Below are 24,556 nucleotides of genomic sequence, written 5' to 3' on the forward strand. Positions count from 1 at the left end.
TAAACATTTTGCATACAAGTTAGGGTGGAAAACTGGGAATAGGAGTTAAAATTCTTTTTTCTGGTACTCAAAATTGTGGATTTTAAGAAGTCTGTGAACTTTTCCAGTTTTCCAAATGCAAAGCAATCCTGGAAATACCATAACTGCTGACGGGGACCACTGGTGCCGTGTGAGTTCACGTCATCACTTCTGAAGAAATATTTACATGCCGACCTGCGTGAACTCAGCTGGCTTTTTGGTGCTTCCCCTTCACCCCCTTTGGTTGTTCTGGGAACAGCCTGGAAACGTAATTCACTTTGTGCTGCTCAGTCGATCTGTAGCGTACCTCGAGTGTTTTCCCGTGTTTCTGAAGAGAGTGAAATCACAACATGGGGAAGTTCCTTAGCGCCGGCTCGTCTGCCGACACGCTCCCCAGCATCCTTCTGCTCGTTTCATCAGTCATAACCACGCTGCTTGTCAGCTGTGGCAGACAAAGCCCACCCATGACACCACGATGCAAAAAACATAGGCAGTAATTTAATGAGACTTTTGTGGATTTTGGTGGTTTTTTGTTTGTTTGTTAGGTTTTTTGCTGTTGCTTTGTTTTAAACAGGTTGCTTACTCCTGCTCTCTAATGCCGATATGACAGTTTTGGGGGCCATGGAGCATTCAAACTTATCTGTGTTTAAAAACAACCCTGCCCCGAAAATACCTATGTTGAACCTGCACAGATTGCCCTAATTCACCGTAACCAGCTCCAATAAATGGCCGTGTCGGCACAACCAGGAGAGCGGCGCAGGGCAGGAGCACGACACGGGGTGGGAGCTGCTCTGGGCGTCTGCCCGGGGACGCGGGACCACACCTGTACTACACTCTCAAATTTAAAAAATTGCCTTTTGCTTTAAGTACCAAGTAGAGCTGGGCACAGGATGTATTAATAGCCTGAAAACATTTTATTACGGACACTTGTGTTGTGAAGATGCATCAAATAAAAGTTGTGTTTAGAAAATAAGCTGTGCTTGAAAGAGCAGGGGGAAGAGGCGGAGATTCTATCAGTGTTGTCATGTGGAAGAGACCTTACTCCTGCGAGCAGTTACAAAAGGCCTAAGTGGTTTATACAGTGGCAGAATTTATTATCTCAAAGCCTGGTGTTCATGTTAGTATGTTATGCAGCAGAATGCGTGAACCTTGGTTACGATAGAAGTCCGAGATAAACGTCTTGTGCGACAGTGCAGACAGATGATCTTCCAGTGAGGCTGGAGGAAATGGCAGTTAAACCTGGGTAATGCATGTGATGAGCTTTTTCTCTCCTTGCTTTTTCTGTAGTTCTGTTAAGATGGGAGAAGGTTGTGAACCTTGAAATGAATGGGATTTTTCCCTTTTGCCTTTTCACCCTTTTAGTTTAGATGACACCTTATTAAAACGTTGTCTACCATTTCAAATCTTACACAGAGCATATTTACCAGAGAATTTCTGTGAAGTTAATCCGTTCTTAATCCTAATGCTGTAGAGTTCATAACACTCAAATGTAATGATGCCTTTTATGAAAGTAAATTAATGTGAGGAAGTCAGAACTATAATAGCCAGATTAGTGTTGGATGTCTGAATAACTATTGCTTAATAAATTTTAAACACCAATTGTCTTGGCTTCAGAGTTTAGACAGAAGAACATGTAGGCACAGGAATAGGGTTATTAAGCTTTTGCCCAATTAAACTGCAGAGTATTGTTGGGAAACACTACTAGAATATGCTTGGGTTAGCCTGTGTGGACATGAAAAAAGATTGCATGTAAAAATTTGGGGTTCATGGTGCTCCATCTTTGCACTGTGCAAATTATAGAATCTACCAGCGGTGGAGAATTGAAAGGATGAGGAGAATGTCATCATCTGAGTGTGTGATTGAGCTGGCCTGAAGTTTGCTGAGCTGAGAGTTGCGTGAGGAACAAACTTGTGTTCCCAGTGGATGGCAGAGCTCTGAGTTCAGTTCGCTGTAGTGCTTTTGGTTTTGTCATCTTCTGAACTGTGGGACGTCTGGGCTTGAGCTTCAGGTGGTGTTAAAGAGTATCTTTGCCTCGGGTAAGAAAGCCTCATATCCCTGAAAGTAGTTTTGGTATTGCGAGATGAAGCAAATAGAAATGCAAAAACTTGGGAAGGCAACGTTGAAATTCTGCTTCGCTTGGCAGCAGAAATGAGCTTTAACTTCCTTCTTCTGGGTCAGACTTGGTTGTTGATAACAAGAGTACATTGACACTCCTCTGTCTTACCTGACTTGGCCTTGTAGTAGGTGCAGAAAATGACAATTTCAGTAGATTATGGCTTTGTTGTATCACAGCGTTCAATCTTAGAGATATTCTTTTCCTTTGAGAGTCATTTACGCCACTGTTGGGTCGTTCCTCTGTGGGATCTGTGCCTTTGCTTTGTGGCACACAGAGGGACAGTCGATGGAGGAATGAACCTTTCTCTGCTGTTTGCATCCACCGAGAGAGGAGGAGAGAGCAGGGAGTTGTGCTGTCGCTTCCTACACGTCCCTGTTCCTGTACCGTTTCGGAAGAGACAGGACGAAAAGGAGGGACTGAAGCTGATGTCCTGGGAGCAGCTCTGCTGTCTACGAAGAAAAAGAGCTGGGAACTTTGCTTCTGAGAGCCAGGCAGCTGTTGCCTCTTCCTGTCCATAAAAGGGATAGAAAAAAGAAGAATAGGCAGAGCGGATAGCCTCAGGTCTGCTTGTTTTTGGAGGAGACAGGGACTACTTTGGGTGGGAGCTGCCAGCCGTGCAGAACAGGCTGGGTGGTGCAGTGTGGTCTGTTCATGGTTTTCTGTGCTGAACCAAGAATGATCTGCAATCCTGGCTGTATCATCCTGGATAGTGGCACAAAATACAACTGATGCCTGTGTAAGGTTAATAGGCGGGGGGAACGGACGTTTCCACTACCCTGTAATACTTTTGCACAAAAATATGACATTTTAAAGAACGGGGAGTTTTGGGTCTGTGAAGACGCCTTGAGTAAATGACATCAAACCAGTCTTGCAAATTCTTCCTAGATGTAAACAATGTTAAGCTATTGTAGTAGCATGTTTTAGAAATGGACTTAAAACTTGGTTTTAAATGAGCTGTATTGCAGCTGGAGTTAGACGTTTCCTCTTCAATTTGGCTTCTAAAATCCAGTTACTGGGTGTTAACTTTTACCTCAGTCAAGACGCAGTCCTTGCTTCTGTGTGCTGCGTCTCGTGTATGATGAATAATACACGCATTTCTCACCTGAGCTTGTTCAGTGAGACGTTACACTTACAGAGCCTCTTTAGTCCTGAAGGATCCCCAAGTCCTTTTTCAGTAGGTAGTGTTGAGTTGCACATCATGACCATAATTCCTGAATCCCTCATTGTGGTCTGGTGGCTTCTCGGGTAGAAGGTGGTGGCTGGCTGATGCTTGGGTAACCCGACAGGGCTTTGGGGAATGAAGGAGGGGATCTGGCAGATAAACCTAAAAAGCAGGATGCAGTTACTTGCATCGTCACTTGACTGAGACACTGGAATTAGCAATGTGCTCTTACAAAAAGTACTGTGAATTTTTTCTCAGCTAATAGTGATGAAGGATTTGTGCTCATTAGTCTGAGAAGCAGCAGCAAGCCCAGGCGTATAGTGCTTTCTTGGGGATTTCTGCGGGGTTTCGGAGCTGAGTAGGAAGGAGAAGTGCCTCCAGCAAACTGCTAGCTCTGCCCTCCCTGGTAGTTCTCATCAAACATTAACCTGACCCAGGCCAACGCACTTTTAAAATTTATTTATTTTTTTAAAGTTCTCCCACCCTCACAATACAGAATCACACAGAATCACAGAATGGTTAAGGGTTGGAAGGGACCTCTGGAGATCACAAAGGTGTCCACGTCCAGCTTTTACAGTACTTGATGATCTCCCTGTTGAATGTGCAGAAGGAATCCATGACATTAAGGGTGGGATAGAAACATTTATGTTTATATTATAGAAAGGAGAAACATTTATGTTAATGGTGAATCACTGGTTTGTATTTGTGTTGTATTACCAATAGCTCAGACCTTCTAATGGAACCGTGGCAAGAGGCGTAGCTCTCTTCAAGAGCTGGAGCTGTGTAAGAGTTCGTTCTCATCAGAACACCTAAAGGAGATTATGGCTCAAGCTTTACGTTCACATATGCAGTCTTGCAGTGTGAGCATGCCTAACAGCAAGTTGGCTGATGCTGAGTTAGAGTTGAGTACTGCTGGTAGAACCACCCTTCCTTTGGTGGAGCAGATGCTGTTTGCAGCTGGAGCCACCCCAGACTAAACACCCTCCCTCGGCACAGACCAGCCCTGCGGGATTCACCAGAGCTGGGGGAAAACTGCGTGTCAGAAGGTGCGAGGGAGAGAAATAAACCAGAACACTTTGTCCTTCTGAAAAGTTGTTTTTTCCTGTTTCTTGACACATATAAATATTATTTGAATTCTCTGTGAACTCTTGGTCTTAGTTTTGTTCCTTATTTTGATGTAGTAAAACTCTGTGAAGATGATGTTGATGATTTAGGGCTTCTGTATTGGCAACATTGTGATTATTCTTTACACTTTACCTGCAGAAGCGTACTCTTTGTACCTTTTTGTGCAAAGCTGTAACATTTTAGTAGGAAATGTTTTATTTTTTTCTGCATTTTTTTTTTCTTTACCATAACAGAAAGCTGGAAGTTAAGACGACACATTCACTTTTATGTGATAAGTATTAAATAGATCTTGGTGACACCAGATCATGTTCAAGTTCTGTGTGTTGGTGGGGTTTTGTTAATTTTGTTATTGTGGGGCAGTTATTTTTTAATTTTTCCCTTTTTCGACAGCTCTTTTATATGAATGCATTTGTATTAAAAGCTGACAGAGTAGCATTTTAGGATTGTGTACGTGATTTTAGTGACAGGATTAGCAGCGATGTCATACTCAACACACAAGCTGGGAGAAGCATGCAATGCCAACTCCTTAGATGCTCCTTGCTATTCATGGTACAAGTAAGAAAAATATTTAAAATAAGTAACAAATATTTATGGGAGGGAGTTGGATGCAGCATTAAGGCAGTTTCTGGTATTTTTAAATGCCGTCTGAAAACGTGTAATTCCTTATTACAGTTAGGATTTCCAGCTTGCTTTTTCCTCCTTTTTTTTTTTTAAAAAAAAAAAAAAGAGAATTAGTGTGAGTTGTCTGTGCTTCCCGCAGCTGGGTGTGCCCTGCACGAAGCGCTAGGTACTGTGTGTGCTCTCTGAAGACTGTTTATCGTTCATGGCCAAATGTTGTCAAATAAAATTTGTGTTTCATCACAGTCTATTAACCAGCACTGGATAAATGAAGTGTTTGATTTCTCTTGCTTATGAAACCAATTCAGATAGAAAAAAGCCCTTGATTTAAATGAGCGTGTCTTGAAGGAAGCCAAGGTGTTGTAAACATGCTTTGAAGATGTCTGGTTGTAAAGGGGTGGTTTTGGATGGCTTTTTGACGGGCTACATGTGGGGGGTTCCTCGGGCAGACCTTCACCTTTGATGGTTTTGCCTTGCAGTGACTGGGAAGGTGGAGCGATGCTGGTGAACTTGGGCAAGGACAGGCTCTGGGATGCCTGATGTGGTTCGGGAGGGGTGAGAAGTAGGCTGTTAGTCCTATGCCTGTACCCGGGGGTTGGCCATGGTCCTCTTCCCTTTAGCAGCATTGCCAGTAAAACTAAAGCAATGTGGGTGTGTTGGGGTTTTTTTTTTAAACTGAAAATGTGGTCCAAAAGTCCCATGGCTGGGAATTGTCCCCTGCCCAGAGCGGAGGGAGTGGGAGAAGGCTGCGGCAGGTGGGCAGGGCCGCAGCAGCGCTGCGGTTTCATAACGCGAGTTATAAAGTCCAAGATGATGATTGCTTGAGTGAACTCTAGCCAAAGCCATGCCCTTTCAGGATTAAGGAAATCAGAAATACCAAACAGGATTTAGTAAGATGTTGGAAAGAGAAATGAAAATTGTGGTTCTGGTATGGGTGATTCGAGTGATGCTCAACTAGTTTGTGTGCTCAGTACGTCCAGATCAGCAGGTAACAGTGGGTGAGGAAATGCACAAGTGACTTCTGTATCAGAAGTTTCTGTGAACTTCCTGCTGAATTTCCTTCTTCCTTTTAACTCTTCATATTGAGCAGGAGAAGAGACATGAGATTTGAACAGAGTCAGTTGTGTAGTGAAATCGCGTAGTAAACGGACTGTGCAGAGTAAAGCGTGGCTGACTGTGCACGAATAATGACTCACACCATATAGAGTTAGACTTTCTAAAAACGGAAATACTACGCTGTGCTTTAGGCCTGTTTTCGAATTTCTTTTAATTTTTGAACTTTGCTTTCTCCAGATGTGGAAATTAAGGTGACTTTGGTCCTTGCTGTGGGGGCATTAGTTTGGTCTCCCTTAGCCTGGCTCTATTCTTCCTAGGAGTTCACACTTTTCGCTCAGGCCTTCCGGGAAGAGGGAAAGGGAAACTATAGCAGGATCCTCTTGATAGCAGCAGGTACAAGTCAACAAGTTCTTCATCTTCCACTTCCAGGCCCAGTGCGCAGGGAGGCAGGAGCAGAGATGCTGTCCTCTTGCCCAGAGGGTGGGGTAGGGGTGGCAGGAGCTCGGCTGCTCCGAGCTCTTTCATCTTGTGGGATAAGGTTTAAATCTGGGATATGGGTGTGGATGTGGGCGAGGGAGAAGCCGTTCTGCCTCTGCAGCTCTGACTCTGCAGCAGTGGTGAGAGCAGCGACGGGGCAGAGCTCATTCCCACCAGTCAGCATCGAAACTGGGAGAGAACGGGGCTTCTCATGCTGGCGTGAGATGGGGCTGGTGTCTGCTCTGACCTGGCCAAAAAAACTGAGCACCAGCAAATAGTACATAACTTTGATCACAGCAGTGAATTTTAGATAGTGGATTTTAAAGGTGTGTTATAATTACAAGTGGTCTGAAAGCTTAGTTTTGAAATCTCCTTTATGCTGAAGTTAATTGCTGGCAATGTTGGTGAGGTAGGCATGCCTTAGTCTTCTGCTTTTCAAAGTGCCTCTACTGCTTACGTTTCCTGAACACAGGCAGATTTATCTTCTGTTATGTTTCACGGCTGTGGAAGATACAAATTTGACTGGGAAGTAGTCTGAAGTACAGAGTAAAGGAAGCCCCACTAACTTCATTTATTTACACATTTAATGCTAGTGTGATTTTAAGAGCTTAGTACACATTTTAGGCACTCAAAATATCTCTGTGTAGAGATTTAGAAGATCAGAGCCAGCCAGCGCAGAGCCACGAAGATGATTAAGGGGGTGGAACATCTCCCTTATGAGGAGAGGCTGAGGGAGCTGGGTCTCTTTAGCTTAGAGAAGAGGAGACTGAGGGGTGACCTCATTAATGTTTATAAATATGTAAAGGGCAAGTGTCATGAGGATGGAGCCAGGCTCTTCTCAGTGACATCCCTTGACAGGACAAGGGGCAATGGGTGCAAGCTGGAGCACAGGAGGTTCCACTTAAATTTGAGGAAAAACTTCTTTACTGTAAGGGTGACTGAACACTGGAACAGGCTGCCCAGAGAGGTTGTGGAGTCTCCTTCTCTGGAGACATTCAAAACCCGCCTGGACGCGTTCCTGTGTGATATGGTCTAGGCAATCCTGCCCCGGCAGGGGATTGGACTAGATGATCTTTCGAGGTCCCTTCCAATCCCTAACATTCTGTGATTCTGTGATTCTGTGATTAACTACAAACAAGTCTAACTTGAATTGCATTCAAACTATTGACTCAATAAAAAATTTAAAAGAATTAAAAAAACCCCTAAACCCAATCCCCATACAGTGAGAATGACTAGCTGTGAAGATATTTATCGTTTGCTATACTACAGAAGTCTGGGGAGAAGCAGTAAAAAGTGTGATTAGCTGGTATATTTCTGATGAGTAATTTTACACTGACCTGGCAGGTATAGCCAGATCAGCTCTGTTTTTGCTCCAACTCTGATCTCAAGTGGATCTTTGCTATAATGTTTCTTTCATGTGACAGTGTTGGTACAAATGTTGTTTTTTTCCTCAGTCCCAAGAGTTATAGTTGATAAATGTTGATACAATTTTGAAAGATACTTGTCTCTGTAAAAAATAGTAAAGGTCTTTGTTAGTATTTAACCCTCTATTTGTAAAACATAGATGTAAAATTCTTAGTTAAGGTTATAATCTTCTAAATGTGTAGCTGTATATAATTCACAATCTTCGTGTACTGATGTGAACGAACTACTCGGAGATAGGGTACTCCTATTCCTTGCTTCACATTTTGCCTTTAATAGTAAAATGCCGTAGATTCAAACTGCTCCAGTTGGCTTTAAGCGATCAGTATCTGTAGTTATATCTGATATTTGTCTCTGTTTAAATCCTACATGTATAAGAAGTGGGGCTGCAGTCTGAAGAATAAGCTTTTTAAGCCTCAAACTTATAAAACAAGTTTGCTGTTAAGTGTCAGAATGACCCAGGTGATTTGCTTGTCGTGTTCTGGTGTACTGGTCCCTCTCTCAGGAGGCAGCCTTGACGTTCGCTTGCAGTTACACGAGTTCAGCTGATTACAGGATAACTGGAGAAAAAGTTACTTTTCACATATAATTTAAAAGTTATTGCATTATTATACCAGCATTGAGTTGGATTATGCTAAAACTTCTACCTTGTTTACAATGCTTATGTTTACCACGCAGGGAAATACAACAAACCTGTTGCCTTAAAAACTGTCAAAGATTTAAATGTGCTCTGTGGGTTTATTCTGGTTTTAGCATCCTCTTATATTTTGGTATGTTCAGAATAGTAGACAAAATAAAGCCAAATGAGTAAGAAATTACTAAATGTTATTAAGGTGAAAAGACTAATATTTTAAAAACTGAGTGATAGGTTAAAGTCTTCTTGTTTAGAATGGAAAACATTCTGGTTTTGCATATCTTTCAAAGTAAGGCTGTAGCAAATGTTATTTTAAAAAAAAAAAAAAAGTGAGACAGCTGTCTAAAAACATAGAATAATGGTTTTCTAAGCAGACAACATTTTCATTTTAGACTGCAAATTATGTGGAAGAACATCTGTTTCTTTCCTGGGAGCACCTACCATAATTTTTGCAGATCAGTAAGGCACATTTATGAATCTCTTGATATGAAGTATAGCACATGTTGAAAGAGTTAGTACTATCTTGGTTATAATCTTATTTACTCCTTTAAGTCCCAATGCTTTATCAAGCTCAAAGGGAATCTTTTCCAACTTTTTTTTTTGTGTGTTGCAACAACTTGATGTATTTCTGTTAACTCAAGCAGCCAGACCAAACTGCAAAGTAAAACTTGTAAAAGGGGAGATTGGCAGGTTTTTAATCTGCATTTTTGTGGTAGGAGAACACTGTATGGTCTAAGGCAAAAAGGTGTGATATTGCCAGAACCGCGCTGAAATTACTGCTTTGAGTAGAAATGTCTTTTGGGAGTCAGGGAGGAAGGGAGACCTGGAAACAGCATCAAAGCTTGAGGTTAGAATAGGTTGGAGAATGGGTACCAATAAGGGTATGTCAGCAGCAAAAATCAAATCTACAGGAGAAGTCAGGCTCTGAATGGGTGGGGGGATAAGAGAGTAAAGTTGCAGAACATTTGGGGGATGTGGAGGAGAAAAAGTATTTTAGAAATGAATGGGACGTGGACAGCGTGGGTTGAAATAGCTAAGTGATTCAAGCAGGTGAAATGGTTTGAAATAGTTACTTGCCTGAGGACTTTGTGGATTTTTTTCAGTTTTTTATTACTGCATAAACTTTCCCTGTGAGAAGCTAGCTGTAGATTGTGGGTTATAGCTCTTCTAGGTGTGAGGTGTCTTAAATTGCACAAACATCTTTCCAGTTTTGAGGAGTTAGAGTCAGCAGGGGCTTCTTAACCGAGATCGTTCTTTTGGCAGAGCAGGCACAGGGGCTGACTGTGTGTGTTTGCATCCCTCCTCCTTTCCTTCTGTGATCAGAAATTATTGTTTTGTTTGCAGCAACATGAACCGTGAAGACCGGAATGTGCTGCGTATGAAAGAAAGGGAAAGGCGAAATCAAGAAATTCAACAGGGTGAAGAAGCCTTTCCACCTAACTCTCCTCTCTTTGCTGAACCATACAAAGTTGTGAGTTTATGCAGTTCTTACAAACGCAGTCTTTATAGCAGAGGTCATATGCAAATTTGTATTTTAAATTTATTTTTATCTGCATTATTTTTAGATCCACAGCTCTTATGTCAACCAAGTATTTAAGCAGGGCTTGAAAATAAGGATGGCCAGTTACTAACCAGCTCTACCAGCAGATTTATTATAATGCTTACGAAGGGAGCTTTGCAGGGAGTGAGAAAAGGAATGATAAAACCATAACATTTTTTGGCTTCCTTCTGCTTTTGCTACAGTGACTCAAAACAATTAAACTGTCCATTGTGTCATGCCAAATTGCTTTGAGTGCTTTAGCCTGTTTCTAAACTTCCCAGCCTACAATCAATGTAATCCAGACCTGGGTAAGTTCAGAAAGAGAGTGTTTAAATAGGAGGTTAATTTTCAATGCTGAAATGCCCGATAAGATAGAATTATCAGCTTTAAGTAGTATGCCAATTGTTTGTATCTGTTTTTTTAGTTTGTTTTGAAGGAGTTGACTCTGTTATGATCTTGTACAGCTTTAAGCCTGTGTTAGGTTTCCTTCTGGGTTTGATTTGCTGAACAGAACTGGAAAAAAAAAACCTAATTCTGGGAGAGCTAAAAAAGTACCATTTAAGATTTTCATTATGTAGCTCAAAAGTCACTTGGAAAGCAAACCCTTTCCCTTATCACAATTTCAGCTGGTTTGCGAGAAGTAAAACATTGTGACTGAAAACTATCCTCCTGCAGGAGGAAAGTTGAGAGGTGTTTGATTTGTTCCTGTTCTTCCATCACTTTACTGTGCTTGCTAACCAAATCCCCCACGTATGAAGTTAGCTAAAAGCTGGTTGGGATGCATAGGTAATGATACACTAGGCCTCATTTGGAAAACAAACTGGTTCTGTAAGAAAGAACCCTTTCTTATATATAATCTTGTTGGCAGCAAGAATTATGCCAGTATAAATACCAATTAAAAAGTACATACAGTGGTGAGGTTAAGCTGATTTTATTTTGCTGTTAATTAAAAATTTTTAGGCCTAACACATTCTGTATTAGAGAAATAGTCTTTAAGGTGGCAGTAGGTATCTACAATTTTTAAGCTTGCAGCCAGCTCACCAATGCATTATTTGAAGCACTGATTAGTGGTGTTTCAACTGTTCCTGCTGCTGAAATACATCTTTTCTGTATGCTTTAGGGGGTTAAATTACTGCTTTAAGAACTAAGAACTTTGGGAATTGGAAACAGTGGCGAAAGAGACATGGGTGCTAGCCATGATCTTAGCCCTGAAATGTAGATTACCTGCAGTAGTTGTCAAATCAATTAACTGAAAGTGAAGTCGTGAATTTTTTTAAGCATTATTTTTTAAAATTATTTTCACAGACCAGCAAAGAAGACAAATTGTCTAGTCGTATTCAGAGCATGCTTGGTAATTATGATGAAATGGAGGAGCTTATAGGAGATAGATCGCTACAAAAGGTTTTTGGAATTCCCAAACCAACTGTACCATCAGCACCAGATGAAAAATCAAACCAAAGTTTCTTTGGTGATCAGAGACATAATACGAGCTCACATCAGAGCAGCAAATGGACTCCTGTAGGACCAGCACCTAGCACTTCCTCGCAATCTCAGAAACGGTCCTCGGGTTTACAGAGCGGACATGGTAGTCAGCGCGGCAGTGGCAATAACACTAGCAGTAGTGGCCAGAGGCACGACCGTGACTCATACAGTAGCAGCAGCAGCCGCAAAAAAAGCCAGCATGGGTCTGAACACTCCAAACCCCGTTCTTCCAGCCCTGGAAAACCATCTGCTGTTTCTTCGTTGAGCTCCAGCCATTCGAGATCTCATGGCAATGATCACCACAGCAAAGAACATCAACGTTCAAAATCTCCCCGGGATCCTGATGCCAACTGGGACTCTCCCTCCCGTGTACCCTCGTTTTCAAGTGGACAACACTCTAATCAGTCTTTTCCACCTTCACTAATGTCCAAGTCGAGTTCAATGTTACAGAAACCCACTGCGTACGTAAGGCCGATGGATGGTCAGGAATCCATGGAACCAAAGTTATCCTCCGAACACTACAGTAGTCAGACTCACAGCAGCGGCGTGAACGAGCTGAAGCCCAGCAGCAAAGCACATCTAACCAAGCTGAAAATACCTTCTCAACCACTAGATGTAAGTTGCTGTCTGATTCCTGGCTTCTTCCATGTAAATCCCTTTGGGCTGGGATTTTCCAGCTTCTTTAAAATCCCAATATCTGTAACCAAAATTCAGTTTTTAGTAAACACTGGGGTTTTTTTTGTTCTGCAAAGCATCTTAAACTGAAGACTTGTATTTTACATGTGGAATGTACAAAAGTAATTATTTTTTCCTTCTGCTTCTTCCATGTGGATGCTGTGATTTTTATTAAATAAAGGCTGTGAGGAGTTCAGAAAGGTTCACTTAACCCAGAGAGGCTCATTTTCATAGCATATTTCTGTAATCAGAAGTTACTGAAATAGTAGGATATTCACAAACATTTTGACAAGCTAGATACATACATTGTCATTACTGGGAGCCATGTTGTCTTAGACTAGTGATGCTATCTGCATATATCGGGTTTTCTTTTGAAGTGTGTAACAATTACTAGATGTGATTATTATACCTTCACCTAGGGAAAATAAGCTAACCCTAAAGCACACCAAATTGAAGAGGGTTCAGAACTCGTATCAGGTATGCTGGGTGCAAAATACTACTGGGTTAACAACCTATAGTAGTTTGGTAATTCCTGAATCATTAAGACACAGACTCTGACTACATCTCACTTACAAGGAGAGTGCCTCTCTTAATAATCAAATGTCATTGCATCTCCTGTTTAACTGTTTGAATCGTGGTAGCTAGAGAAAAGCATTTGTTCTGGGATTTCAACAAATAGCAAAATAAGATCCAGGACACAGGTGAGGAAATTTGAAAATCAGTGATTTTCTTATTCATGAAGACTTGACGTGCTCATGCTGATGCAGTGAGTTGTATAGTAGCTTTGCTTCCTTTCTGCTTGTAGCAGTCAGGGATGCAGAAGAGTCATAGTTTGATCATTATTGCTGTTTCTAGATTCATGTTTTACTTCATAATGCAGTTTGTTAGTGCTGTGTATTCATGGTCATGCATTTGAGTTCAGGTATTATCCAGTGGCTTCTTCCAGGAAATGACTGACAGCTCCGATTCTCTTTCCTCTCTCTAGAAATTTTTAATATCACTAACTGCCTATGATCACTTTAACTGTCAGGTGAAAAGTAAGAGATTATTGTGGCAGTTTTATAGATCTTATGTATTTGCTTTTCATAACTGGATGTGACTCATACTGTAAAAATATGGATCTATCTGGTATTAAAATTAATGTTGCTGAAAAGAATTAGCAAGTGCTGTTTGTATCTATATAGAGTCCATATGAACCCTGATAAGGACTGAAGTTTATTTTTAACTGTTTCTGGCCCCTGGGATCTTTTAAGGAAAATTTGCTTTAGGAGATGTTAATCTTGAGTTTTGATTTGTAGGCATCAGCATCTGGTGACGTGAGCTGCGTGGATGAAATTCTAAAAGTAAGTTCTCTGTGCTTTTGTTCCTAACTTATTTGTTGAAAATACAAACATTACTAAGGAGGTGGAAAGTACTCTTGCAGTTAGTGCCTTTTAAATTGACTTGACTGCAAGTCATTACAGGAGGGCTCTTCAATTACTCCCCTAACCAGGTAGATGGGGGCAGACTGGAAGCAGAGCTGTGTGTGAGCTGGGCACTGGGCGTTGCTGGGTGTGCACATCATCTCCTGGATAGCCTCACTGCATTCCTGTTCTTCTAGGCCACCTCCCTGTTAACCTAACCAGAATTACCCATTTCTTCCACCAAAATATAGTCCTTACATTCCGATATCTTTTTAGATTATAGTAATTTTTTTTGCTACCCCACAGCAGAACTTTCCCTTCTCTTTTACCCAGGTTATTTTTTCAAGTCTTTTTACCCCTTATGTTATCCCTGGTCCTGTGTCTACTATCACAAAAGAATCATCAGATTCCCCTTGAGCATCTCCAGGGCTCACCATTTGCTCTGACCTTCAGTACTCTGTGGTCCTCAGAGATGCTCTGAGAGAATACAAGGCACTTTCTTTCCAGCTTTGGGCGTTTGATTTTCCCCTTTTCCCCCAGACTTTATAGGCTTCCCTTTCTAGGATTCTTCTTTCTACCCCTGTATCCTACACGTGCTCTTCACAGTCTGAAATGATCAGACTCTGACTTCTACTGCAGTTTGTGTTCAGGACAACCAATTTTATTGATTTATGCCTTTCTGCTTCTTGCTATGTCTTAACTATCTGTTCTCATGGGTAATAATTTTTTAGGTTTACGTGCAAAATCTGTTACACATTTGGGAAATTAAGGTTTGAATATAAAGCTTGGTGAAGTGTGGACAATGAACTGAAAATTGAGGGACAGGGTTACGTTTTGGATCAAAATTGTGACTTGCAAGCTTTGCTTTAATTTTGTTAATAGCTTTCCTTTGTTGTTCTGGTTGTAGGAGATGACCCATTCTTGGCCTCCTCCACTGACTGCTATTCATACGCCATGCAAAACCGAGCCATCAAAATTTCCTTTTCCAACAAAGGTCAGTGCTGTAGTCAAATAGTGAATGCTGTTAAAAGAGTAGCTCCACTTAAAGATCAGGATTTTGGAACGCTTAAGTTCAGTTCTGTATAGCTCTGGGTTTGTTTCAGTGCTTTGTATCTCTTTATCTTGCTTCACAACAACATTTGTTAGCAGTAGCCTTATGAAGAATGTGGTTGTTTTTCTCTGGTTTACACACAGAGCACTCTGAAAAGATGTGTCTAATGTAGCTTTCCTTTTACTTTTTGTTTCATAAACTCAAACCTTCTTCAGGATACTTCGGAAGCTTGAAAATGCCATTGAGCCTTTTTCCCTGTTAGGGAAATGCTTCGCACCATTTCGTGAAGAAGCAAGTGTTGTGTTTACCTCCATCTAGCAAAGCAATGTAGACTGGCTGGTAAATGCTAAGAAATATAAAAGTACTTTTCTGCATAAACTGAATTTTCCTCATAACTTTGAAGTCTGTTAATAGTTCTACTAGATCTTATGTTTTCAATTACAAAAAAAAAAATTAAAACAGTTTTAAAATCGGATGTTTTGCTAAAGAAATTTTCAGATCACTTGTTCTGAAAGATCTCTTCCTAACCTCCCATGTACTTAATAACTACTGAAGTGTTTAAGCTATTAATTCTAAGAGAAATCAGTCGCTCTGCTGCTGTTGGCAGCACAGGGCATGTTTTTAGGAGACCTGCTTGAGACCTCTGAGGAAAGAGTTCTCGTGCTCTCAGCTGCGTGTTCCCTCCCCTGAGGCTAGATCTGGCAGCCCCAGCTGCGGGGTTTTCAGGCAGATTGGCACTGGTGATCGTTTGCCTTGAAATACAGCTTTGCAATCTGCACTATCTTGGAAGCTGGTGGGTAGGCAGGGTAGAGATAGGCAGAGTAGATAGCTGTGGGTAGCAACTTCAGTGAGTACGGTTCAGCTTGCCATAGCTGACTCATTCAAGAATTCATGTTTTGTTTCCTGTATGTGCTGAATACCAGTAAAAGATTTAACTTGACAATATAATTTTTCTCCAGACTCAACATAGCTCTGAAATGGACTGGAGTACTCCACCCCTAATTTGGTATAACTTCAGATTAAAGCAATTATGCTGTTCGTCTTTTAAAAGTTACCTTCCTAATAATGAAGACTCTGCTTTTTCTGACCAGACGGCTGTTCTAGAGCACCACATGCTGCTATCAATTTCCTGTTTGATCCAAATTGCTCCCCAAAGCAGAACAGTGAAGTATTTTGAGAAGATTTTCTCACTGAGGTCTCTAATGTAATCTGTCTAAACCCATTGTTTTATGTGAGTGCTTTGACATCACCTTCTTTTGGCCAAAGTTCCCAGGTCCCATGTTGTAAGTGCGCAGCCACAAAACTCCCACAGACTGGTGTGAAGTTAAACGGTTCAGGTTCTTGTACTGGCTCGATATCCCAGAGCTATGGGCAGTCCTGTTGTCATCACCCTCTGCGCTGCGTGTTCCTGTCTCACTGTGTCTCGCTCGCTTCTCTCCAGTGAGCTGAAAATGCAGAACATACTCTACAGTTGCCACCTTTACTTTTGAAGGTGTATCTAGAAACAAATGTTGTTGTCTAGTTTCTTAACGTTATAACGATGACTTAGATCAATATTAATCTTGCCTATATTACCTTTAGTCAGGGTTTATTTCCTAGGTTATAGAAATTCCACGCCTTTCCTCATCCACAAGGGTACTTATTCCACTGCTTTGAATACTTATTCCTGAACCTTCGGGGAGGTGTTTTCCCTTCACATGCTTTTGAGAACACTTGATGGTGGGGTTGCTAGAACTGCTTGTTTCTGTGTTTCTCTGGTATTTGGCTTACTTTGAGATGAAAGGTGTACAGAGATCTATGTGTCTTTGTGACGCTGAGAGAAACTTCATAAGATTGCCCGGTCTTGTTGAGGTTTGAACAAAAAAGGTAGGTTGTGTTTTTTTGAACCTATCGACCTGGCTTGTGTTTCTTCACACAGTTTGCAAAAAATTCCATTTATGGCTGCTCTGAGTCTTTTGACTTTTTGCCAGCTTTTTTATTTTGTGGCTGCACATCTTAGCCATGGAACTTTGTCAACTTCTCTCTCTGCATCCAAGCCTATAATTTCCTCTGCCTTCTCCGCTCTGTCATTCTTGGCAGCAGGATCTTCTCAGAGTTCCAGTGAGTTAGTGATCCACAGGCTTGTGCAGTCTGGAGCCGGAGGAGAATTCGGAAACCAAAACAAAACAGTGGTTTGCTTTAATCAAGCAGCACTGTTCGAGGAAGGCTTGTTCTCTTTAGTACTGTGCTCCATTCGTTTGCAGTAACATGCCGCAGTGTTTCACAGCGTTCCTCTTGTGTGCAGAAGTTTGGTATGTTTTGCCTGTGCACATAAAATTGAGCTCCCTTTGGTGGAGCAGTCAATTTTCTTTGTAAGACTGATGAGGTAAGATGATTTTCCCTGTGTGTAGATAGTGAGTAGCTTGAAGGGACCCAGACTCCTGACCAGGGCCTCTCTGCATTTACTATAAATATATCTAATAATTAACAGGAAGTCTTTGAATCAGAAGATAAAACTTCATGAAAATAGGTCAGGGAAAGTTTTATGGATGCTATGAAAAAAATGTAGATTCCTGAGCCTTGATAAGAAATATTATCCAATGACCTAACACTGTAATTTTATCCTCTGTGACTTTCTTTAAGCCATGGGCTCGCAGTCAAAAACTCCAAAAATATTGGCATGTTTGTAAAATGTATTAAAAAACCCAGCTGTTTCTTAGAGGGTGGAAGTTTTTTTTCATTTCAAAGTAACATGGGAACATTGGCAGTTTTTGTACCTGCATACCTGTGCAGTGACCTGGAGGCATCTCTGAAGAGGTGGATTCTGCCTCCAGGTTTGTTCAGCATCTGCCCTGTGCTGGAGTTACCGAGAAGGCCAGCGGTCAGGTCCCTTGATCCGCTGTAATACAGAAACTTTCTTCTGAGAAATAAAAATGAGATCTGACCCGAGATTCAGACATTAAGTGGAAATGAGTCCCATGCACCTCGACCGGGACTGCAGCCAAGCTGGTGACCTACAAAGAAGAATTCGGAACTCAGCTGCTGTTCTATCCAGCTGGCGAGTGTTTTTCTCTCCACAGTTTTTGTGTTTCAGAACAAGCTGCAATTTTGTTTCCTGCTTAAGTGTCTTCACTATCTAACCTCAGCAGTGTGTTATACTTTGGTTAAAAGGGTTTCCTTCCTTTAAGTTGTTTTTAATTTCTTCTTTCTGAAGTAGACCTTGAGAAGATACTGCTATAAATAACTTTGGAGTTGGGAGTGTAGCTTTTTTTTTTTTTAATCTCTGAGTTTCTTAAAGAAATATGTATTCAAAGACAAAACAGATGGCAAGAGAGTTGGAAAAAGTTGCACATTTAAACACAACACCTGGTTAAAGTGCACTTAACTGAAGGACTGCGCTGTGCCTTCGAAGTAGGAAGTTGACTAAAGTGAGCAATTAGGCAGAATTAGTGATGGGTGTGTTGGTAAGAAAGGGTGCCAGTTCCTCCTCTTGTGTTCACCCCCGCGCAGTTGCTCTGTAGATGTGGTGTTTGATCACCGTGTGGTCTGTACTTCTTTTTTGACTTACAGTTTGTCAGCTTGTGTAAGCCGACAGTGGAAAAAGGCAATCAGGGAATCCCACTTGCAGTCCTTGTACCTCTGTAAAAGACAAAAGTTTTTCTTTTGAAGGAAGTGTAGCAGTTGCTTTCTGTTGAAGTCACAAGGCTTCTCTCCAGCTTCATCTTCACTTTGCACTTTAAACATAGGTTAATTTTATTTTTATTCTCCCTTCCTTTCTTTCAATTAGTAAATATTAGAGGCATTTGAAACACCTTAGAATAAATGTTCCCTGTCAAGTTCCCTATCACAAAAATACACGTTCAATGTATTATTGCAACTGCTTTCACTTCTGAAGGGAAATCAGAAATATCTCAGAGTGCTTTGCTGTGTAAAGCTTTTGTGTGTTGAAAAAACTAAATTCTGTAAATAGCGTATGTAACTGCTGCAGGTCACTGAGCTGGCTGTTTGGGAAGACTGGTTTGCAGGTACACCAAACAAACTGGATTTCACTGCTGAATTGTTATTGTGGTTTGCCATTGTCAGAGTGTTTAAGTAAAATGCGTGTGTATAACTTTGAATTGAGTCAAACATTTTCAATTTTTATTTGTGAGGCCAGCATTTGTCCTCATTTTAAAACGAGGTCAGGAAGGGCCTATTTTAAAATGGCACTCCAGCCTAGAAGTAGGTTTTCAGGAACTCAGTAGCCTCTGCATGTTTGTTAAAGATAGCAAAAACCTCTGCATTTGTTTGTTAAAGCAATATTTTAGTGTTTTTTAAAAAATTATAATCTTCTATGTTTTCGGAGACAGAATTGGGTTTTCTGGAGTGGGAATACTGAAGATTATACAAGTGCTAAAATTTGCCAGGCTTTATCTTTCACGGCTAGATTTATAGGTAACATTCATTATGTATCAAAGGAAGTTACGTATCACTGTTTATTGGCTTTTGTACAAGTGAATTGTCTGATTACATGAAGATCTGGGCCTTTGGGGGGAGGAAGGATGTTGTTGGTCCGCTGGGCCTGGCTGTATTTACCCGGGACTCGTGTGGGGCCTTGCGAGAAGGGCTTTTTGGGCTGAGGGTGCAAAGCTGTTCAGATTTAAGTCTCATTGTTTCTTGGGCTCTTTTGTAGCTGAGATAATTTTTTTCGTTGATGTTTTGTTACTATACTCATTGCTTGTCTACCACGATGCTGTGTGTGTCTGAAAAAGAAAAATGCAGAGAAAAGAATTTGAAAATACATAAAACTAGCAGCGAAGCTTTTCCTTGTGTAAGGAAGATAAAGAAAAACATACTGAGCAATTCCTCTCCATGCTGAACATACATGAAAATGGGATTTATGGAAGTTACATAGGGATTTTGGAGTTTCAGCTGTCACATAGTACAACTGCACATGGCCTTGCTTAAAACTGAGCAAGCAGGAGAGCTGAGCTGAGGAAGAGGAGCGTGAAGCACTGCGTCCCTGGGCTGGCTGGGCCGATGGGGCTGGGGAGAGGAGCTGGGGCACATAAAGAATCACTGTCTCTGCTTTGCTGTTAGGTTTTTTGTCTTTTTTAGAGGTTAGGTGCCATCCTTAATGTGGAAAGAATACCTTACTTAAAGCATGAGTTTTGGTATGTTAAAATTCCCAGTGAAAAAAACAGTTTGTGCTCTTTTATTCCCTTAGGAGGCTCAACAGTCCAGTTTTGGCACTGGAGAACAGAGTAAGTATCTTAAACTTCCTGTAATGTGTTTAATGTTTTTGTTGTGGTTCGGTATTCTTAGTATGTCACATTTTTTAGAGAATGAGATTTCCCAGACTGGTCATAACATGGAGTTTAAGTTAAGATTTCTGTACTTTCTCAAGTTTTAATCTATAAAACAATTGCTTGATTTTCTTTTGCACTTCTTGTTGTGATCTAGAAAGTTAAAACTGAGTTGTCAAGGTTGTTACCTATTTTCTAGGAAAAAAAAATGTATTTTTAATATGTCACGTTTTCTGATTCTTGAAAAAATACCTCCTTCATTGATTGAAAATAGCTGAGTACTAAAACAAAACACCCTTTAAAAAACTCAACTCCCTGCTTGGGGAAACCAAAATAGTGCTTATGTTTATATTTCAATGGGAAAAGCACATTGCAGTTTCACTGTTCGTTTTCACTTTGTCATCTTAAAATCGAGAGAGAGAACTGGTCAGGAACTCGTATAGTAATGTGCTTCGTAATATCCTTGAACTTCATGTCCCAGAATGTATTTTCCGATTTTAGACAAAAACAGCTTTAATTTCTCTTTAACTGTATTGTTGTTTTGAATATTACTGAAATTAATAATTTAACACAGGTAACATACCAGTTAAAATTGAATTAGGTTTGTGCTGTTACCTTCCAAAAGTCTTTCCGCTCCCTCTTGAAGTGATTACACAGATTAAATAGTAAAAGAAGAATGGTTTATTCTTAGATATTCACAAGCAGCTTAATCTAAACACCTGATACAGTGGGGAATTAAGGAAACAAATTAAAACTTAATTCCATAATGCTAAGCCGTAGACTTACGTTATAGGAGCAGCTGATCTTTAGGTGTGTAAATGGGGGGGCAAGGTTAGTCAAAACACAGAATCAGTTTTTAACTGCTGTTTGAATTTTCTGGGAAACTTTTAGTAGCCTCAGTTCTTGTTTCTGTTGAACTATGCAATTTGACAGAATTAAAGAGAAGGGAAGGACCTCCCTCCCCAAACAGAAAAGCAGATTATATCAGTATGTATGCTGATTGTAAGAATTGGTTTCAGAGTTTGATTTCTGGATCTAAAGGTTGCTCATCTGCTAAAAAGCTAAGTAGGGATGCTGAAACACGTCAGAGCTTGACAGGCTGATTTGTGTCCTGTATCATGTATGTAGAAGGCAATAGATTAATCTCGATGGAAGCAAAACAGTTTTTCACACCATTAATAACAAATATAGTGTGTATTGGTTCAGACAGCAATGATTTAAATAATTTTCTAGATTTTCTTGATTAAATTATTTGCTGTATTTAGTATTTTGTCTCTGCATCCACTCATTTCTTCAGTCTGTGGGAGATTGTACCTGGCATCAGCTAGTTATTACTTTCTCCTGTCTACTCAGCCATTCTTGGTTTATCTAAGACTATGTACTTCTGGCAACTTGGGAGTGACTTATTTTGCTGCCCGAGTTTTCAACCCTGCATTTCTTTTTTCTTCTTCTAGAACGATATAATCCTTCATCAAAAACATCCAATGGCCATCAGTCCAAATCGTAAGTGGCTGTTCAGAAAACATTTCTCAAACAACAGTTGAATTTTAAGAGACTTGGAAAATAGCTGTTTCTTTTACTAGAATGTGTCAGTTCTTGCACAGACTCTTTAGCATACTTCTCCTTGACTGGCAGAAAAAGGGGATCATTTTTAAGCAGCTGGTTTTGGGGACAATAGACCAAATATGGCACATTGGAGCGAATAACAAATACACTGTGCTGCCTTTCCATTCCCCTGTTTTCTTGGTAGTTGTCAGGATAGGTGTGCAAGAGTTTGGCCCTCAGAATTGGTCTGTGAACCAGAAGGGTATCAGCATATAAGCAGGATGGGACGGGACTTATCAAACGTGTGCATGCAGAGCTGCCAGCTGGAAGCAGCTGGTAGTGGTTGCACAAATAGACAGGATGGGGAACTCTTTTGTGTTGGAGGAGACAGTAAACTATAGTTGGGATCTAGTTAAATTTGTTCTGCTCAGTCTCTTAACTGACAAACGTTTCTGTTAGTTGTGCACATGGACCCAACATATTACTTGGTCAATCATGCAACTGGAAGAAAAAAGCAACTGGAATATTCTAGATGGCTGTAGTCCACCTTTTTCATACCTGAAAATTGATTATATGCTGTTCAAAGATTGTTTCCAAACAAATAGGTCCATGAACATGAAGGTTTACCAGCTGGTTGTATGTTTAATGAAAGTGGTTGTAGATTCTAAAAACTTGATGTTCTCAGTTAACATTCATTGTGATGCAATCACAAAATGAAGTCCAGTTCTTCTGCTTGTTGGTGCACATGTTACAGTATTAGCAAGATTAAAAAGCACATGAGCTATGGGAAGGAAATAAAGCAAAAAGAAGAGCCCCTCAATTATTACAGACTTGCAGTCAGTTTCCTAAGACATGTAGTTTAAGAAGATGCTCATAAGCAGCTGATTCAACAAGTGGTAGAAATCGAAGTTCACCATTTGGCTTTGCTTTTGTCATGGCAGTGTAGACCTCTACGAAGGAACTGTGCTGTTTCCAAAGCTGGAGAACGTGGTAACATCTAAGAACAAGAGATAGCATTGGACATTGGTTGAACTGGGATGCATAGGAAGAAAGCTGAGATGTTTACTGTGACAATATAGTTTTAAATTTTTTTTAAAAAGTGATTGTGGGCTGGTCAAAAAACTTTAAAAAGGAGATAAATGCATCTTCTGTAAAAGGATAGCAATGAAAAATCCTTTGGGAACTAGGTCCTAGAGTTTGGTGTTTATTTTCAGATTATCAGTAGAACTGCTATACTGTGAAACTCAGAAGTATTAGACTTCTAATCCTTTCTCATTTTCTTTCTCCAGATGTGAATCGAACCAGACAGAGTAAGATGTTTTATTTTTGTACTCAAAGGTGTTTTTCAATAAGCACAAAGGCCCCGTGCCCTGCTATGTGTTTCAGTGTGTTCGCATATTTTCAGTATTGTGAAATAGTGTGCGTATGTATGACTACCATAAATAATTATGGCTTTCAATAATAATAAAAATAATTATGGCTTAGAACAGTTGCACTGTTGCCACGAGACAGGAAGCAGCCAGCAGTGTTAGCTTTCTTGGTTCTATTTAAAACAGTATTCTTGGCCATTGTGTATAAGCAGTTGGACATGCACAAATTAGCTCCTCCCGCATTAGTAAATTGTGTCAAACTTACTTTCTAAATTTAACTGAATGGACTAAGGAGTCAAAGTGCTAGAATCCTTGTTCTTCTCTAAAGAATGACTTAACTCATCATTCTTAAACATGAAATATTAGAATGGTATCTTGTGGATTTCACCCACGCAGCCTACTCCATAGTATAAACAATAGCATGTTGAAATGTAGAAGAATGCTTTGAAACTAATTAAAGTACGTGGAAAAACTTGTCTCGCTTTCTCCCTTTTACTTAGTATGTTGAAAGATGACTTAAAACTCAGCAGTAGTGAAGACAGCGATGGAGAGCAGGTATGTTCATTAAATCAGTTTCAGAAGAACATAGCGAACACGCTCACGGTTCGGTGCTTCAGCGGGGTTCTGTGTCCCAACAGCAAACTGAGCAGCTAAGAGGTTATGATTAAGAATCAAAAGCCAAATGACATGTTTTTAGACAAACCTCAGGTATTCCTAAATGTAAACTTGAGGAAAATGATCTGTTTTGTTGAAACAGTGCGCTTTTATCTAGAAAATCTTGTTTTACTGATTTCAAATGGGCTTTCTCTGAACAGAAAGGGGCAATAAGTGTACTTTGAACCGTATGTGAAGGCCCACCATTTAGAGACAGAACCCCTCATGTTCTGCTGTTTAGCTTGGGACTGTGTTGGGATGATAAGGGATACTGTACCTGTAACTGGGAGTGTAGCAGCACCTTGATTTTTATCGACAAGTCTCTTTTTTTTCCTCTTTGTCAATATTAACTTTGTCCAGCTTCTGCCAGAAATGGCATCTAGAATGCTAAATTAAAAATACCTGTGAGGTCTGTGCTACCGAGCAGTAATCCACACTCCTCTTCTGCTTCATTTCTTCCCGTTCCCAGTTCTAGTACTTTTATTTTCTTCATGTGGAAAACTCTGAGATAGTACATTTAGTTGGTGAACTCCTAGTACTCTGGGCATCTCAGGAATATTGAATCATCTGATTCAAAAGGATGGAAACATGGTATTAGTGAGTAGTGGAAATAGCAACTCTTAGAACTGTAGTCAGAACATGTAGGACTCTGAGATAATAGGTTTTATGGTGAAAATTGGAGAAAACTGATTTATTTTCCTTGCTGTGTAAGGAAGCTGCAGACAAACTGCTGCAAGTACTGAATTAAGATGCTATTCAGGCTAAATAATTTGAAAAAATTAAAGGCTCTAAATTGATGCTTTGCAATTTAATTGCATATACAATCCTAAAGTAACTTCTAGAAGCTTCATGCTCTTTTTCTTAATTGCAGGACTGCGATAAGACGGTGCCAAGGAGCACACCTGGAAGGTAGGCATTCCTGGCCGATTGCGCCATAGGAAGTA

The 24,556-nt window shown here is 40.4% G+C and overlaps 1 protein-coding gene across 2 annotated transcripts in view; it reads left to right on the forward strand.

The window, feature by feature from the left end:
- The window catches only part of AFF4 (ALF transcription elongation factor 4), a 54,630-nt gene that overhangs the window by 11,092 nt on the left and 18,982 nt on the right, over window positions 1-24,556 (forward strand). For both annotated transcript variants that reach the window (XM_068408334.1, XM_068408333.1), the window contains exons 2-10: window positions 9,973-10,099; window positions 11,474-12,265; window positions 13,624-13,668; window positions 14,636-14,722; window positions 19,965-20,001; window positions 21,498-21,546; window positions 22,878-22,898; window positions 23,459-23,513; window positions 24,484-24,521. In XM_068408334.1, coding sequence (XP_068264435.1) covers window positions 9,977-10,099; window positions 11,474-12,265; window positions 13,624-13,668; window positions 14,636-14,722; window positions 19,965-20,001; window positions 21,498-21,546; window positions 22,878-22,898; window positions 23,459-23,513; window positions 24,484-24,521 — 1,247 coding nt within the window. In that variant the 5' untranslated portion in view covers window positions 9,973-9,976. The remainder of the gene's footprint in view (window positions 1-9,972; window positions 10,100-11,473; window positions 12,266-13,623; window positions 13,669-14,635; window positions 14,723-19,964; window positions 20,002-21,497; window positions 21,547-22,877; window positions 22,899-23,458; window positions 23,514-24,483; window positions 24,522-24,556) is intronic.

This window comes from Nyctibius grandis, chromosome 10, assembly GCF_013368605.1.
Source record: "Nyctibius grandis isolate bNycGra1 chromosome 10, bNycGra1.pri, whole genome shotgun sequence".
NCBI classification, from domain to species: Eukaryota; Metazoa; Chordata; class Aves; order Nyctibiiformes; family Nyctibiidae; genus Nyctibius; species Nyctibius grandis.